Source organism: Beta vulgaris, chromosome 6 (assembly GCF_026745355.1).
Source record: "Beta vulgaris subsp. vulgaris cultivar EL10 chromosome 6, EL10.2, whole genome shotgun sequence".
Classification (NCBI taxonomy): domain Eukaryota; kingdom Viridiplantae; phylum Streptophyta; class Magnoliopsida; order Caryophyllales; family Amaranthaceae; genus Beta; species Beta vulgaris.
In genome coordinates this window covers 20,354,712-20,369,845 of record NC_079207.1, presented here as the reverse complement: position 1 = coordinate 20,369,845, position 15,134 = coordinate 20,354,712, and the positions used below count along the sequence as shown (strand labels likewise).

At 37.4% G+C, this 15,134-nt stretch overlaps 1 protein-coding gene and 1 long non-coding RNA gene across 4 annotated transcripts; both read left to right on the top strand.

Annotated features, from left to right (window-relative positions):
• Positions 1-2,318: 2,318 nt before the first annotated feature.
• On the top strand, positions 2,319-5,312 carry LOC125499117 (uncharacterized). Of its 3 annotated transcripts, XR_007275835.2 has the most exons (4): positions 2,320-2,471; positions 2,583-2,739; positions 3,563-4,274; positions 5,104-5,312. It is a non-coding gene; the product is annotated as an uncharacterized LOC125499117 (long non-coding RNA). The 3 variants fall into 3 exon arrangements; XR_008969964.1 differs by having other exon boundaries at positions 2,319-2,471; positions 3,566-5,312; XR_007275834.2 differs by having other exon boundaries at positions 2,319-2,471; positions 3,563-5,312.
• Positions 5,313-8,270: 2,958 nt separating this feature from the next.
• LOC104896244 (uncharacterized) lies at positions 8,271-9,842 on the top strand. Its single transcript, XM_010682960.2, has 2 exons — positions 8,271-9,375; positions 9,463-9,842. The coding sequence occupies exons 1-2, from the start codon at positions 8,271-8,273 to the stop codon at positions 9,840-9,842; spliced, it is 1,485 nt and encodes a 494-aa protein (XP_010681262.2).
• Positions 9,843-15,134: the final 5,292 nt, after the last annotated feature.

Below are 15,134 nucleotides of genomic sequence, written 5' to 3'. Positions count from 1 at the left end.
ACGTTTTTATCAAAATCTTTTATAAACACGGTTTTAAAATTCTTTTTCTAAAACTCACGTTTTTATCAAAATCTTTTATAAACATGGTTTTAAAATTCTTTTTCTAAAAACACGTTTTCCTAAATTCTTTTTATTTCTTATTTCGAAAACTTATTTCCTTTTTATATAGATATATAATTTTAATACAATTATTTATTTTCTTAACTCAAAGAAAATAATAATTATACTAACTTTATATTTCTATATTTAGCACATAGCATCACCAAGTTAGAGCATATTATATTTTAATCCAAAGTAACTATTCTAAGGAACATATAAACTTGACTTCAATCTTGATTCTTCTTTTCTTCAAAGTCTTCATTTATTAATTCCTTTTTTCATGCATCTGTTACATATTTTCATACTAAAATATATTATATTAATTTTCATCATCAAAACATAATATATGCATAAAACATAACATGTACATGCACAACATTCTGTTCTTCAAAGTATCCCACGTACAATCTGAGTGACATAGTTCTGTTGTTGGTATCAGTTTATTAGAGTTGAACAAGTGCAAATTGATTACTAGAATATTAATGTCTATCATATGACCTCCAGGTTTTGCAAGTATCTAATGTGGCTAAGAAGCAGCACGATGCATCTATTTCACATAGTTGTGAAACATAGTCACAACCATTTGTTCTTCTTATACTTGCTATTATATTGTTCCAATATTCACTTCCTTTATGATCTTTTGGAGCCATATTATGTAGTTTACAATTACATATTACATCATTTATGATCCTTTTTTTTTCTTTTGAAGGTACTCGAAAATAATAAAAGTCCAACAAATCAAGAACAGACGGACAGTACTTGAGACTTCAAATTGGCTACCATCATTATTTTGCTAGATCTTATATTAGTTAGCTTTGTAAGGCTACAACTGCATTTTTAGTGTGTTTTTGTGATAGTTTTAGAAACATATTAATTATGAATTACTAGTAGAAAAATGACGATTTGCGTCGCCCGAAGTGTGTCGAATTTAAAGCAAAACGACGCAAAAGGGTAATTTGCGTAGCACGCAAAGAAGAGTGTGACATGTGTAAATGAGCACCAGTATGAGCTATATGCGTCGCATATACCATAGGTGCGTTGTAAAAACCAAATGTGCGTCGCACCATCAGGCACATACGACCCAAATCGTCTTCACGGATCTGCGTCGCATGGTACTTTAGTTCGTTGCAAAAGCCTAATTTCCGTCGGACTTCATGGCCCGTCCGACGCAGATCCGCGACCCACAACTTAGCTTAAATACTCCAGCCTTATACTTAACGTATTGGTACTTAAACCTAAAAACTCCAGCCAGCCGCTTCCACTCTCACTCTCCTCTCACTCCATTTCGTTCCTTAAACCTAAAAACTCCAGCCAGCCGCTTCCACTCTCACTTTCCTCTCACTCCATTTCGTTCCTTAAACCTAAAAACTCCAGTAGCCGTCACTCATCTCCTCTCTCTCTCTCCCCCTCCCTCACTCACTTCACTTCGTTCCTTAACCTAAAAACTCCAATTCGTATTTTCTCAATTCAAGTTCACCCTCACTCAACTCCGGTTTTCGGCGAGCGCCATGAACTGCAGCAAACGAACGACCGAAGGGTGACATTCGAAGAAGAGCAGTGAAGAAATATGATTTTTGGTGACTACACACGTTCTTTTTTTTTCGATCTGATTCATTTTCTTCAACTACTTGATTTTTCAAATACACTCGAAATCGCCATTTTCGGCGACTACACAATCGCCATTAAACTACTCGATTCCAACTACTCGAAATTGCCTTTTTCTTTTTCATTTTTTAGATTTATTTTTCGATTTTAATTTTCAGATTTGAAAATTCGTTTTTTCAGTTTTAGATCTAAAAACTAAAAACTTTCTACTAATGACCTTTGGTTTTTTCATTTTTCATTTTTTCATTTTTTTCGTTTTTTTCGTATAAAAAACACAAGCAGCAGGTTTGGTGGTTGACAAAACTGAGCAGTAGCAGCAGCCACAACAACAGTAGCGGCAGCAGCCACGAACAGAATGCGGTTTGTTGGTTCACGAAATAGAGCAACAAGCACTTGTAGAACAGAACACAACAAGAATCCGCACTTTTAGCGTCTGAATTTATTGTCCGGCACAATCAGACGCAAATTAGCGTCCGCTTTTGTAAAATTAGCGTCCGTCTTTAGACGGACACTAATTAGAGTCCGTTTTTCGAGAATTAGCGTCTGACTTTTGAACGGATGCTAATTACCGTCCGTTGTACAAGCTTACCGTCTAACTTGGCGGACGGTATTCAATGATATCATCAACAAAAATCGCGACCCACATTATTTCCAACCCTATCTCTAACTTCTTATCTAATTTTTTCTCTCTCACCATTCTGCTTATGTTTTCGTCGGCGGCATTCTTACGATTTCACTGAACGCGATCTTCTTGCTGTCTTTGCTCAGTACGAAATTTTTAGCTTTCATTTGTTGTAATTTTTTTCGTTAATTTATCTTTTTCGTCAATTTTTCAATTCGTTTAGTAATTTTTTGTTTTTTGATTGAATTCTTTGAAGATATGGCGAAATGGTGGATGTTAATCTTGTTAGAGATAAGGCCACTGGAAAGTCCAAAGGTTTTGCATTTGTGGCACAACTCTAGCCCGCATTCTCTGATTTGAAGCAGGTTCGATCGATTTCTGAGCCAATCACCGTCGCATGTTTTCGTTTTAGGGTTAGTGATCTTTTTTGGGTTTTTTATTTTCAGATCTAGTTTTTTTTTGTTAATTTCTCAATTCTCCTTCAAAACCCCATATTTATCCTCTTTTTTTCGATTTTTATTTTCGAATCCTTCTTTCGTATGTTTTTTTTTTCGTTCTCATTGAAAAAGAAAAGCGTTGTCAATGTAGAGTAATTGAACTTATTGCGTCAGAAAATTTCACATCTTTTTGTAGTAATTCAAGCTTTAGGAAGTGCTTTAACCAACAAATACTCAGAGGTATGCCCGGAAATCGTTATTTAATGAACACATTGATGTAATTGAAAATCTTTGCAGATCAAGAGCACTTGAATGTTACAGATTAAACCCAGAAAAATTGTGTTGAGTGATTTATAGGATGTTTTTGTAAATTGGAAAAGATGTGCTATTTCTGAACTCAACTAACTAGGTTGCTGATTTGAGTTCTCAAATCCATCAATTGTGTTGCTCAGCTCTGCAAAATTTAGCATTGACTAACCCATTTAATGAAAATGAAAATCAAGATAAGAATAAGAGTGGTGTTAGTTGGAGATGGAAAAATGTTCATGCTCCTCCATCTTTTTTAGGCTTCCCTTTTTCTGCTTCACATCTTCTTATGTAAAATTGTAAATCTATGTTTTTTTACAGTATTACATAATCTATATGAGATATTTATGCAAGTGTTAAGAGTTGTTTATACAAGTATTGTGTTATGGTTAATTTGTCATCCTTTTTTTTGTGTTGACATAATTATGAGTTCTTTATGCAAGTTAAACTTAGACTCTAGATGACTATTTTTAGTTTACTCTCTTTTTGACAGAAGTATGATAGATAGATACTCTTGTTTGTCCAGCTCAGGATGCACTCTTCCGGGTGCATGACAGAGTGATTGCTGAAGATGCAGGTGCTGATGATGAGCCAGATGGAAATCAACATGTTACTGCTCGGTTGCTTGTTCCCTCTGATCAGATTGGGTGTATTATTGGGAAAGGTGGTCAGATTGTTCAAAGCATCCGCAGTGAAACTGGTGCTCAGATTCGGATTCTGAAAGATGATCATCTGCCCACATGTGCGTTGTGCACAGATGAACTTTTGTAGGTAATGCTGAAATGTTTTATTTAGTTGACTGCTGTAGTAGAGATGTTACCGTCATAGTTATCATGTCCGGGTTATATATTGTCCACATTTGTGTTTGCAAGCAAAATAGCTCAGGTAATGTTTCCTTTTACAATGATTGTCCTCTTTCACTTATCTTTTTGTGCATGAGAATGGCTAAATTTTAGTCAGCGAAATTTTGAAAGCATGAGATTGTGGGGGCATTCTAGGAGCTTCACTTGGAACTGCTCTTTATGCTGAGTTCAATTTTATTTAGTCGCGAAGAGATTTCTTTTTGTAAGGTTCTGGGGCCTTCTTTTACACAATTACATCATTTTGTTGTTTGAGTTGATGATGTAAGGTTCTAGGGCCTTCTTTTACACAATTACATCATTTTGGTGTTTGACAATCAACTGGAACACAATGTGGAAATTATGGTAAGTATGCAGGTTTATTGATGTTGTAAATTGTCATTAGTGCAATTGTTGAGTTGACCAAGTATGACTTTTCAGGGGCTAACGGTTATATAGTTGCTTCGGTTCCTTCTAATTACATTTAGTTGCTATAATTACATTCGAGAGTTAAGGATTCTCCCAGAGTAACTGCTATAATTATATTGCTGCCTTCTAATTACATTTAGTTGCTTTTTATAGACTTAGAGCTACTTCTTAAGCAAGTAAGATAACAGATTTGTTTCCCACTAAATGTCTAGCAATATTCTAGCTGACACAAGTAACAGAAAGTTAGGAGAGTAATCTAGGTGGCAGCATTTCCTTTCTTGCCCTTTCTCACATATGTGATGATTGGCGTTGTAGTGGTGGCTTGATTCTCTGCAACATCCTGACCAGATAATTAGAGAAAATGGCTTTTGTATACCAATAGTCTGAACCTACACATTTAACATTTAACATTTAAATTAGTCATATTGTATTAGTGGAGAGTATGCTTCCTAGTCTCCAATTGATGTGTTAGAAGATTGTACTGGGATTTGTCTAGGTACTAGACAGGCTTTGTGCTTAAATGAGTATACAAGCGGACTTCATTTTAGATCTTTTCATCTTTGCTTCACATTTCTGGTCTATGTTTTATAAGACGGATCTGAACTGTTTTTCCTCTTGGGACAGGCCTGTAAATTTACATCTACTGAAATGTTGCTTGTCTTAGTTGAAGCAAGTGTAGTTGGTTTAAGTTGTTCATTTAATTTTTGTTAATAATTGTTTTTTTCTGGTTAATTTCATTAATTTCTTTGTTTTTGTTGATTTGCAGGGTTATCAGATTTGCGTTTGAGTCCAAGATTTTTGTTGTGGAATTTTAAGTGTACATGTAATTATATGAGATTTGTATTAGATTTTGTTCTAAGTATATTAGAATTTAGTTCTAGAATTATTTTTTTACTTGTATCTCCATTTATTATCAATAATAATTGAATTGATTAATTTGTTTGCCTTAATAAAAGAAGTATGGTATTTGTATCATTTCATTTCTTATTACATTTAAATATCAATTAATTAAAAGCAAAAAGCTATAACATTTAATACTAGATAACCAAAAGCAAAAAAAAAAAAAGTGCAATAATGAAATGCGTCCAAAAGCAGCACTGTCAAAACGGTTGCTAATTAGCGACTGCCAAGGAAGAGGTCGCTAATTAGCGACTGACAAGCGGTCGCTAATTAGCATGGCGGTCGCTAATTAGCATCTGCCATGGCTGTCGCTAATTAGCATCTGCCAAGGCGGTCGCTAATTAGCGACTGCTGTCGGCGGTCGCTAATTTCAAAATATCGGTCGCTAAAGTTTAGCGACCGCCTGTCGGACGCTAATTTAGCTTTTAGCGACCAGGTGTTTTGCATCAGGCGTTTAGCGACCGTTGGCGGACGCTAATAATATTAGCGTCCGATCCCGCGTTTTTAGCGTCCGATTTCTGCAGACGGAAAGGAGTGACATTCTTGTTGTGGAAACTATTTGTATTTCGTTCCTTAATTCGATTCAGTTAGAACAATCTTGTATTTTCTTATAATTTCGATTCAAATTTGAATTCCTTATTTCATTCTTGTACTTCTTGTTGTTTCGATTCAGATTGTTTCAATTGTATTTTGTATTTCGTTGTTTCGATTCAGATTAACGCAAATCAGTTAGAACACTGACTATTTGTATTTCGTTGTTTTGATTCAGATTAATGCATTAATGGTTTTGTTCTTGTATTTCTTGTTTGTATGTAAACTTACTGTGTATTTCATTTTTAATTTGGATATGAGATTTTTTTTTGTAATAAAAAGTTACAAATTTGCATCGCACATTCAATACGGTGCGACGTAGATTCTATTTTTTTTTAAATTTGCGTCACACATCGCATACAGGCTGACGCAGATGCCTGATTTGTGTCGCACCCTGTGCAATGTGCGACTCAAATTTCCCTTATAGTTTGTAGTTTGTGGACTGGGAAGATTAATTTGCGTAGCACCGTATACAACGTGTGACGCAAATAGCTAAAATATCTGTGTCCTTTCCGCATACGACGCAGATCAATAACAGGTCATCTGTGTTGAGACCTGTGCCGTCGGACCCAAGTCCGACGCAGATAGGGGTCCTAGGTCCGACGCAAATAGTGATTTTAATATGTAGGGATTTTAATTGTACGAACTACGTTTATAATTTATGATAATATACATTGTTCAGAATATTTTTATTTAATCTTCAAGTTCCATTGTTTACTTTATATTCTAAATTACTATATAATGTATTATTATATATTTGGATTTGTTAATTAATTAGGAAAAAAGTACCAAAAGAGTCCATACAAAATCTAGACGGTTTTCCTTTTCAAGAACTTATGACAAATATAAGAATAATTTTCCAGCCAAATTTCTCTCCACACTAAAAGGCGTCGTAACTAATTGTAGTCGACAAAAAGCGTCTTGAATTAGGACACTTTAAAGTGCCTACAAATTAATTGATGGCACCCCCACTAAACAATGTGGCGACGGCTATACATGTAAGGGAGGCGTTGTTGAACTACGCTAATGGCGATGCTTTAGTTGATGCGAAATGCCGACTCATTCTGCTCGACGCTTTTTGGCAGTGTTGAGAGCAAATTTCTTGACACGTTTAAGCGTCGCCAATTGGGCTAAAAAGCGTCGAGCCAACACGCGTTTTCTAGTAGTGTCACCCTAAATTGCCAATTCCATTAGGGATGAAAAGGAAAGAACGGAAAATAGATTATGTTTAACTCACCTTTAGAATTATACAAATCTATTAGACACGAGGTAATCACTCCAATTAGTGATTGAAATAAGATTCAAACAATCACGCTAATTAGTGATTAAAATAAATTATCAAGATAATCACCTTAATTAGTTATTAAAGGAAGGAAAGATAATCACCTCAATTAGTGATCAAAATGAATGTAAGATAATCACCCTAATTAGTGATCAAATATGACGAAAGGTTAAGATAATCATCCTAATTAGTGATTAAATATGATGAAAGGTTAAGATAATATGGATGCATTAATAAAGGTGTAATAGGTTTACAAGTTAAATAGTAGCAAAGTTTGGGGGACTCTGATCCCGAATATTACATAGTAGTGATAATTGTTCAAATGAGATATCTGTACTCTTCAGTTTTAGAGCCCTCCATGTAGATTTAGAAAATTGGAGGAATTCATTTTGCTGAAGGTCTCCCGTTTTTACTACCTTGGCAAGGACATCTGCTTCATTAACTTGTTCGCTGCAAAGACCCCTACAAATTCTAGTGATGTTGGAATACCTATCAGGCTATCACGAATTCTAGCAGTCCCCATAATATTATCTACTTCAATCATTGAATCGGAAAGGATGATACAATCATCCCATTGGCGCGCTTTTGCCTAATCCATGACAACTTTAATGGTCGAAAGATTCACCATGTTGGGAGGATTAGTTATAATATTGCCATAGATACCTTCAACCCATCCTCCTAATCTGGTTCTGCAGATTGCTCCCATACCTGCTGAGACGGAAGAAGGATAAAAGGAGGCGTCCACAACTATAGTAAAGCAGTGATTTTCTGATGGTTTGAAGCTTGTGATTTGGGTTTTGATCGGATTACCAGGTCTTGTCCAAGAGGATTACCAGGTAACTGATAAATTGGTCAATAGAATTTATAGTTGGTGAGTTGTTAGTATTTTGTTAATTTATAAATTGTTAGTGAATTTAAATTGGTAACGAGAATTCTTAATGAATTATAATTCTGGAAATTGCATGAAGTTATTGAGTTAGCTAACTTCGGAAGCTAATATATTCTTGATGTAATCTTGTTTAGGAAGGATCATTAGTTACCACATATTCTGTACTATATATTCTAAAGGAAAATCAATAGAAGGCAACACAAAAAATACAGTGACCTAAATTTTACATGGTATTAGAGCTAGGTTCAGCCGTCCCCAACCTTTCTTCACCATGGCCGGTGACTCTGATGCGGCTGCCCCTCCACCGCCGCCGCCTACTATTACTCCTACATCTCCGTATTTTCTTGGTCATCAAGATAGACCGGGTGACTTCATTACCCCCACCCGCCTTACCGCCGATAACTATGACCATTGGGCCTCCGACGTCCCAATGGCCCTTGAAGCCCGCCAGAAATGGGTATTTTTAGATGGCACGATCACCGCTCCGTCTCCGCCATGTACGCCTTTGGATTGGAGCACTATTCAAGCCATGCTCATATCTTGGATTATGAACACCATATCCCCGGAGATTAAAGGTACGCTTTCGAAATATTGTGACGTTAGAAAATTATGGGACTCTTTAAAGGCTCGGTTTGCCATGGCTAACGGTCCTAGAATTCACCAACTCAAATCTTCTATGGCTCGTTGTGAACAAACTAAGTCCATGACCATTGCATCTTATTTTGGAAAACTGACTACTTTGTGGGAAGAATTATATAATCATGATCCTCTTATTGAATGCCGTTGTTATACTTCTTGTTCTGCCGACCAATTACATGAGGAACGTCGTGCCACTAGTAAACTGCATGAATTTTTTGTGGGGCTCGATTCGGATTATTATAGCACTGTACGTTCTAATATTCTTTCTCAGGACCCTTTACCTACACTTGATAGGGCTTACCAATTGCTTGTGCAAGCCGAAAGGGTTCGGCTCTCTAAAACTCTTCCGGTTGACTCGCCCGAAGTAGTTGGCTTTGCGGTTCGCACAGCCCCACGAGCCAGCGCTGCTTCCTCGTCTTCTCAGGCCTGTCCTCGGATTCGTGAAGATAAGTCCCATATTACTTGTTCCCACTGTCAAAAATCTGGTCATGAGAAGAGTTCGTGTTTTGAGATACATGGGTATCCTCCTTGGTGGGAGGATCGCAAAGTTGCCACAGCTAGTCGAGGGGTGGGTCGTCCCTCGAATGCACCTGTTGCTGCTCGCTCTCGCGAGCCTGTGCGAGCCAATGCTACTGCCGTAGCATCCACCGAAGCCCCGAGTGTTGTTCTTGGAGTAGCTGCTGCATCCCCGTCTCTTTTCACGCCCGATCAATGGAAGGCACTCGCCGGTTTGCTTGGTAATTAAATTTCAGATGACAGGCTTCATGGTATGTTTTCTTTTACCGACCGGATTGTCGACACTGGAGCCTCTAATCATGTTACAGGATATGCTTCCATTTTATTTGATCTCACTTGTATTTCTTATTGTCCGGTGGGGTTGCCTAATGGTGCTGTTGTTACGGCCAAGCAAGAGGGTTCGGTTCATCTCTCGGACTCTCTCACTCTCACTCATGTTTTATATGCGCCTCATTTGCATTGCAATTTACTTTCTGTTTCTCAGTTAACCGCGACTATGGATTGTATTGTTCAATTCAATTCTAATGTTTGTGTTATACATGACCCGTCGAGGAATCTGATTGGAACAGCGGTTAGGAGAAATGGACTCTATTACTTTGGAGTTGGGAATTCCGTGCATCATGTCTCGATTGGCGAGGTCTCTGACTCTTTGGATGTTTGGCATCATCGCATGGGTCATCCTTCCTAGAAAATCGTCAAGTTACTTCCTCCTGTCAGTCATTTGAAGGGTAGTTTAAATAAGGGTTGTGAGGTGTGTTTTCGTGCTAAACATCCTCGCACTAAATTTTCTATAAGTGAACATAAAGCTAGTCGTATTTTTGGCAAGGTTCATTGTGACTTGTGGGGTCCATATTCATGTTTCTTCTTGTGGTGCTCGATATTTTTTAACTTTGGTGGATGATTATTCTCGAGCTGTTTGGGTTTATTTGTTGGTTAATAAAACTGAAGTTTTTTCTATGTTTATGGCCTTTATTGCTATGATTGATCGACAATTTTCCCAAACCATTCAAATTGTGCAAAGTGATAATGGTACTGAATTCAATTGTCTCAAAGATTATTTCACTGCCCATGGTATTCTTTTTCAAACCTCTTGTGTTAATACTCCTCAACAAAATGGTCGGGTTGAACGAAAACATCAACATATCTTAAATGTGGGTAGAGCTCTTCGTTTTCATGCTAATCTCCCTATTTATTTTTGGGTTGAAAGTATATTAACTGCAGCTCATCTCATTAATCGTACTCCTACTCCTTTGCTAAATAACAAAACACCTTATGAACTCTTGTTCAATCGCCCTCCTTCCTATGATTCTATTAAGGTGTTTGGTTCCTTGTGCTTTGCTTATAATCATCATTCTAAAGGAGACAAATTTGCTAGTCGGAGTCGAAAATGTATGTTTGTGGGTTACCCTCTTGGGAAAAAGGGTTGGAAATTGTTTGATCTTGATAGTAAGGATTTTTTTGTTTCCCAGGATGTCAAATTTTTCGAAGGTACCTTTCCTTTTTTGTGATCTTGAGGCTGCCAACATTGATCCTTCTACTTTGGTCACTAATTATGATAATGTTCATTATGACTTTGCTGATTATAAATTGTATTCCCCACCTATGCCACCACCAAATAGTCCCCCACACATTGATCCCCCACAAAATACTACTCATACCCCAAATAATAATCTTTCACAGTATGCTACTCCTTCACAAAACACACTCTCACAAAATGTCTCTAATCCTCCTACAAATTCCTCCTCTCCACTCACAATTCAGCCCACTAATTCCGAAACCCAGCCCACATCCCTTAACACTTCACCCTCTCCTCTCAATTCGCCTACTGGCCCCCCTATACCTCCCTCCGAAACCCAGCCCGCATCTCTTACCAACACGGGCTCGGCCCTTCAGCCTTCCCTCTCTACCACCAATCCCTCGGTCCCCTCTTCTCTTGGTCCCGATTCTGAACCTTCGGCCTCGCCATCTAAACTGGGCCGCGGCCTTCGCACTCGGACTCCCTCGGTTTTACTGCGAGATTATGTCACCAACTCTATTTCAGTAAATAGTCCATCTTCGCCTTCCTCTACTCCTCTACATTCCTCTGGTAAGTCCTATCCTATAGCACATTACATTAATTGTCAACGTTTTTCTGCGAAATATCGAAAGTTTATTGCTAATGTTACATCTATCACGGAACCCAAATCTTTTAAGGAAGCTATGCAGGATGCAGGTTGGCAACGATCTATGAATGATGAAATTCGGGCCTTGGAAGATAATGGCACCTGGACTATGGAGTTGCTACCTCCTGGCAAACGTGCTCTTGGTTGTCAGTGGGTCTATCGTAACAAGTTTGATTCTCATGGGAACTTAGAGCGTCAAAAATCCCGCCTTGTTGTTCTTGGAAATCATCAAAAAGAAGGCATTGACTAAACCGAAACTTTTGCTCCCGTCGCCAAAATGGTCATTGTTCGTGCTTTTCTTGCTATTGCATCTGCTAAAAATTGGGAGTTACATCATATGGATGTTCATAATGCCTTTCTTCATGGTGAGCTGGAGGAAGAGGTTTACATGAAGCTTCCTCCCGTTTTTGAATCTTCTCAGCCCAACATGGTTTGTCGTCTTCGAAAATCTCTCTATGTTCTCAAACAGGCTCCTCGGTGTTGGTTCGCTAAACTTGTTTCCGCTTTGAAGGGGTATGGCTTTCTTCAATATTACTCTGATTATTCTTTATTCACTCTCACCTAGGGTTCGGTTCAGATTAATGTCTTGATGTATGTTGATGATCTCATTGTGGCTGGGAATGATTCCAGTGCTTTGTTGGCTTTTAAGTCATATCTCTCTGATTGCTTTAAGATGAAGGATTTGGGTCCCTTGAAATATTTCCTTGGTATTGAGGTTACACGCAGTGCCTCCGGCTTGTTTCTTTGTCAGCGAAAATATACTCTGGACATCATTTCTGAAGCAAGTCTTCTTGGGTCTAAACCTGCTGGTTTTTCGATTGAGCAGAATCACAGACTCGGTCTTGCGACTGGGCCCTTACTCGCTGATGCCGAGCCTTATAGATGGTTGGTTGGTCGTCTTATTTATCTTGCTGTCACTCGTCCTGACTTGGCTTACTCTGTCCACATTTTATCTCAGTTTATGCAGGCCCCTCGTACTGATCACTGGGACGCTGCTTTGCGTGTTATTCGTTATCTCAAGGGTACTCCTGGTCAGGGTATTCTCTTACGAGCTGACAGTGATCTTACTCTCACTGGGTGGTGTGATTCTGATTGGGCTGCTTGCCCTCTTACTCGGCGCTCTATCACTGGATGGCTTGTGTTTCTTGGTGCTTCTCCCATTGCTTGGAAGACCAAGAAGCAAGCTACTGTGTCTCGTTCTTCTGCCGAGGCCGAATACCGCTCTATGGCGGCTATTACTTGTGAATTGAAGTGGTTAAAGGGTCTTCTCCTGAGTTTGGGTGTTCATCATCCCACTGCCATTCGCCTCTTCTGTGACAGTCAATCCGCTCTCCATCTTGCTAAAAACCCCGTTTTTCATGAGTGCACGAAGCACATTGAGGTCGACTGTCATTTTGTTCGTGATGCCATTACAGATGGTCTTATTGATCCTTCCTATGTCCATACTAGTACTCAGCTTGCAGACATCTTCACCAAAGCTCTTGGCAAGCTTCAGTTTGACACTTTACTTAGCAAGTTGGGTATTTGTGATCCCCATGCTCCAACTTGGGGGGGGGGGTATTGAGTTACCTATCTTAGGAAGCTAATAAATTCTTGATGTAATCTTGTTCAGGAAGGATCATTAGTTACCATATATTCTGTACTATATATTCTAAAGGAAAATCAATAGAAGGGAACACAAAAAAATACATTGACCTAAATTTTACAGAAGTATTAGTAAAAACTAATTGCCAGACTTGTTAGGGATATTATTTGCGAGGACTCTTAGCAAATCTATAGTGATTAAATTGTTAGTGTATTACACCCTTCATTTCTTCATAAATTTACCACTTCTAATTTGGGCATTGTTCATGGGTAAAGAAAATAAAAAAAATCAATAAATAAGAAAAAAACATAGTCATATTGGCCTTGTTGGGGTCTTGTTTGATTAGTCTCATTGTATATATTAAGAAAATCAAACATTTATAATTTTTTGCTAATATGTAATTAAATATATTAACGATACAAAACATGCATGCATTAGAACGAGGGAGTGACAATGGTTTCCTTCATTATATGACAATTTTGGGCCAAAATTTTGGCCGCGCACGATGAATCGGTAATTTTTATAAGGTACGGCCTTGCCTGAACTCGGTCCGACCCATCCCATATTCACATTTAAATGATGAAAAATGTAGAGTTAAAAAAATAAAGAATAACATTTTAAGACCGAGCCAAGGAGGGAGTATGTTTCTTCCTGATACCTAAAAGGCTAAAAACTGGTTCCCGATTGGCCGATTATAGCTGGCTGCAGCCAAAGATTTAGGCTAATCCGAGTTGGAGTAGATATCCTTAAGTTACAGGTAGGACTAGATTTCCATGTTCTTTATAATGATTTAGCCTCATCCCCTAAAAAAAAGAGTGCACCCTCATAATCCCAAGTTCTGCCTCACTTTAAACCATCAAAACAAATTCGTTCCAATAACAAAAACGGTACACTCTCAATACTTCAACTTCTCTCTCTCTTTCCCTTGTTTCTGTACGTACATGCTTAGTTGAGTTAAACATGTTTCCTCCGTTCTAATTGTACTCGTCATTTAATTGCTCCATACTCACTGAAATACATATACGATGTTGTAATTTTATTTTGGGTAATAACTCCTTTCTATCAATCTCCTATCACATGTTTATATGGAATCTTTTTGAATTTTTTTTTTTCTTTTTCTCTATTTGTCTCCATTCCAAAAACTGTATAAGAGTCGATTATTTTAAAAGTGTAACATGTAAAATAAATCAAAAAAGTATATATTTTTTCCGGTCTGATTCTTTTTCTATTATGATTGTGTTCTTTCTTTTTCCACAAACTTGCGTGTTCTTGATTATTTTTTCTCGTTTGAGGTATTATTCTTAGTTGCTAGGGTTTAGGATTTTATTGTCAAAGGGTTTCTGTTCTTAGTAATTAGTTATATTATTTTCTGCGGCTAAGACTTATGTTAAAAGTTATTTGAACCTTTCCTTATTTTTTCAGCATTATTAGCTAATTTTGGAAAGTTGAATATGTTGATAATTTATTATTATGCATATGATACAGAACTTTCAAGCAATGGGGATATGTAGCTGCTTTACTGTTAGAGATGAGTATACTGTAATTTCTCATCGTTCAGATTCAGGGAATCGCTGGGTTTCTGAATTCAACTTCATCATTCACAAGGTTTTCCATTCTTTTTCTTATTTAAGCTTACTATATTGTATTTCATTCAAAAGGATGATTAATGAGTCCCTCCTAAATAAGCAAATTTGTATCCTATTACTAGCCAATGTGCGTTCTGAATCCAAAACAAAAATTAACTGATAATTGATATATCATGATACCAAGAAATAAGATATCAATCTAGAGAAAATCTAACTCTTTTATTTTCTTTGTTGTCTAAAAAATTGGTACAGGTGAAAGGAATTTTGTTCGGAAACGAAGTCCATACTATTGGTTCCGCTCAGCCACAAGCTGCGTCATTGAACGCGGTAGTCATACCCGATATCTTAGAAACAAGTTCTAGTCGCATTCACCCAAATGTCGTAACTAAACATCAGCCTTTGCAACAAAACTCCGGGGATGGAAGTTTTGACGAAGTTGCAGATATACACCATACACAGACTGAAGTAAATCCCTATTCTTTCTTTAAAGTAATTTCTATATTCTTATCGTAATTGTTGCTGTTTTGAACTAAGAAGAAAGAATTGATGAAGAATTATGATATTCAAATAGTATTTTAGTTAGTTTTGAACTGTATGTTTATAGAATGAGATAATAAACATCATTATATCACTGCAACTGATCGATT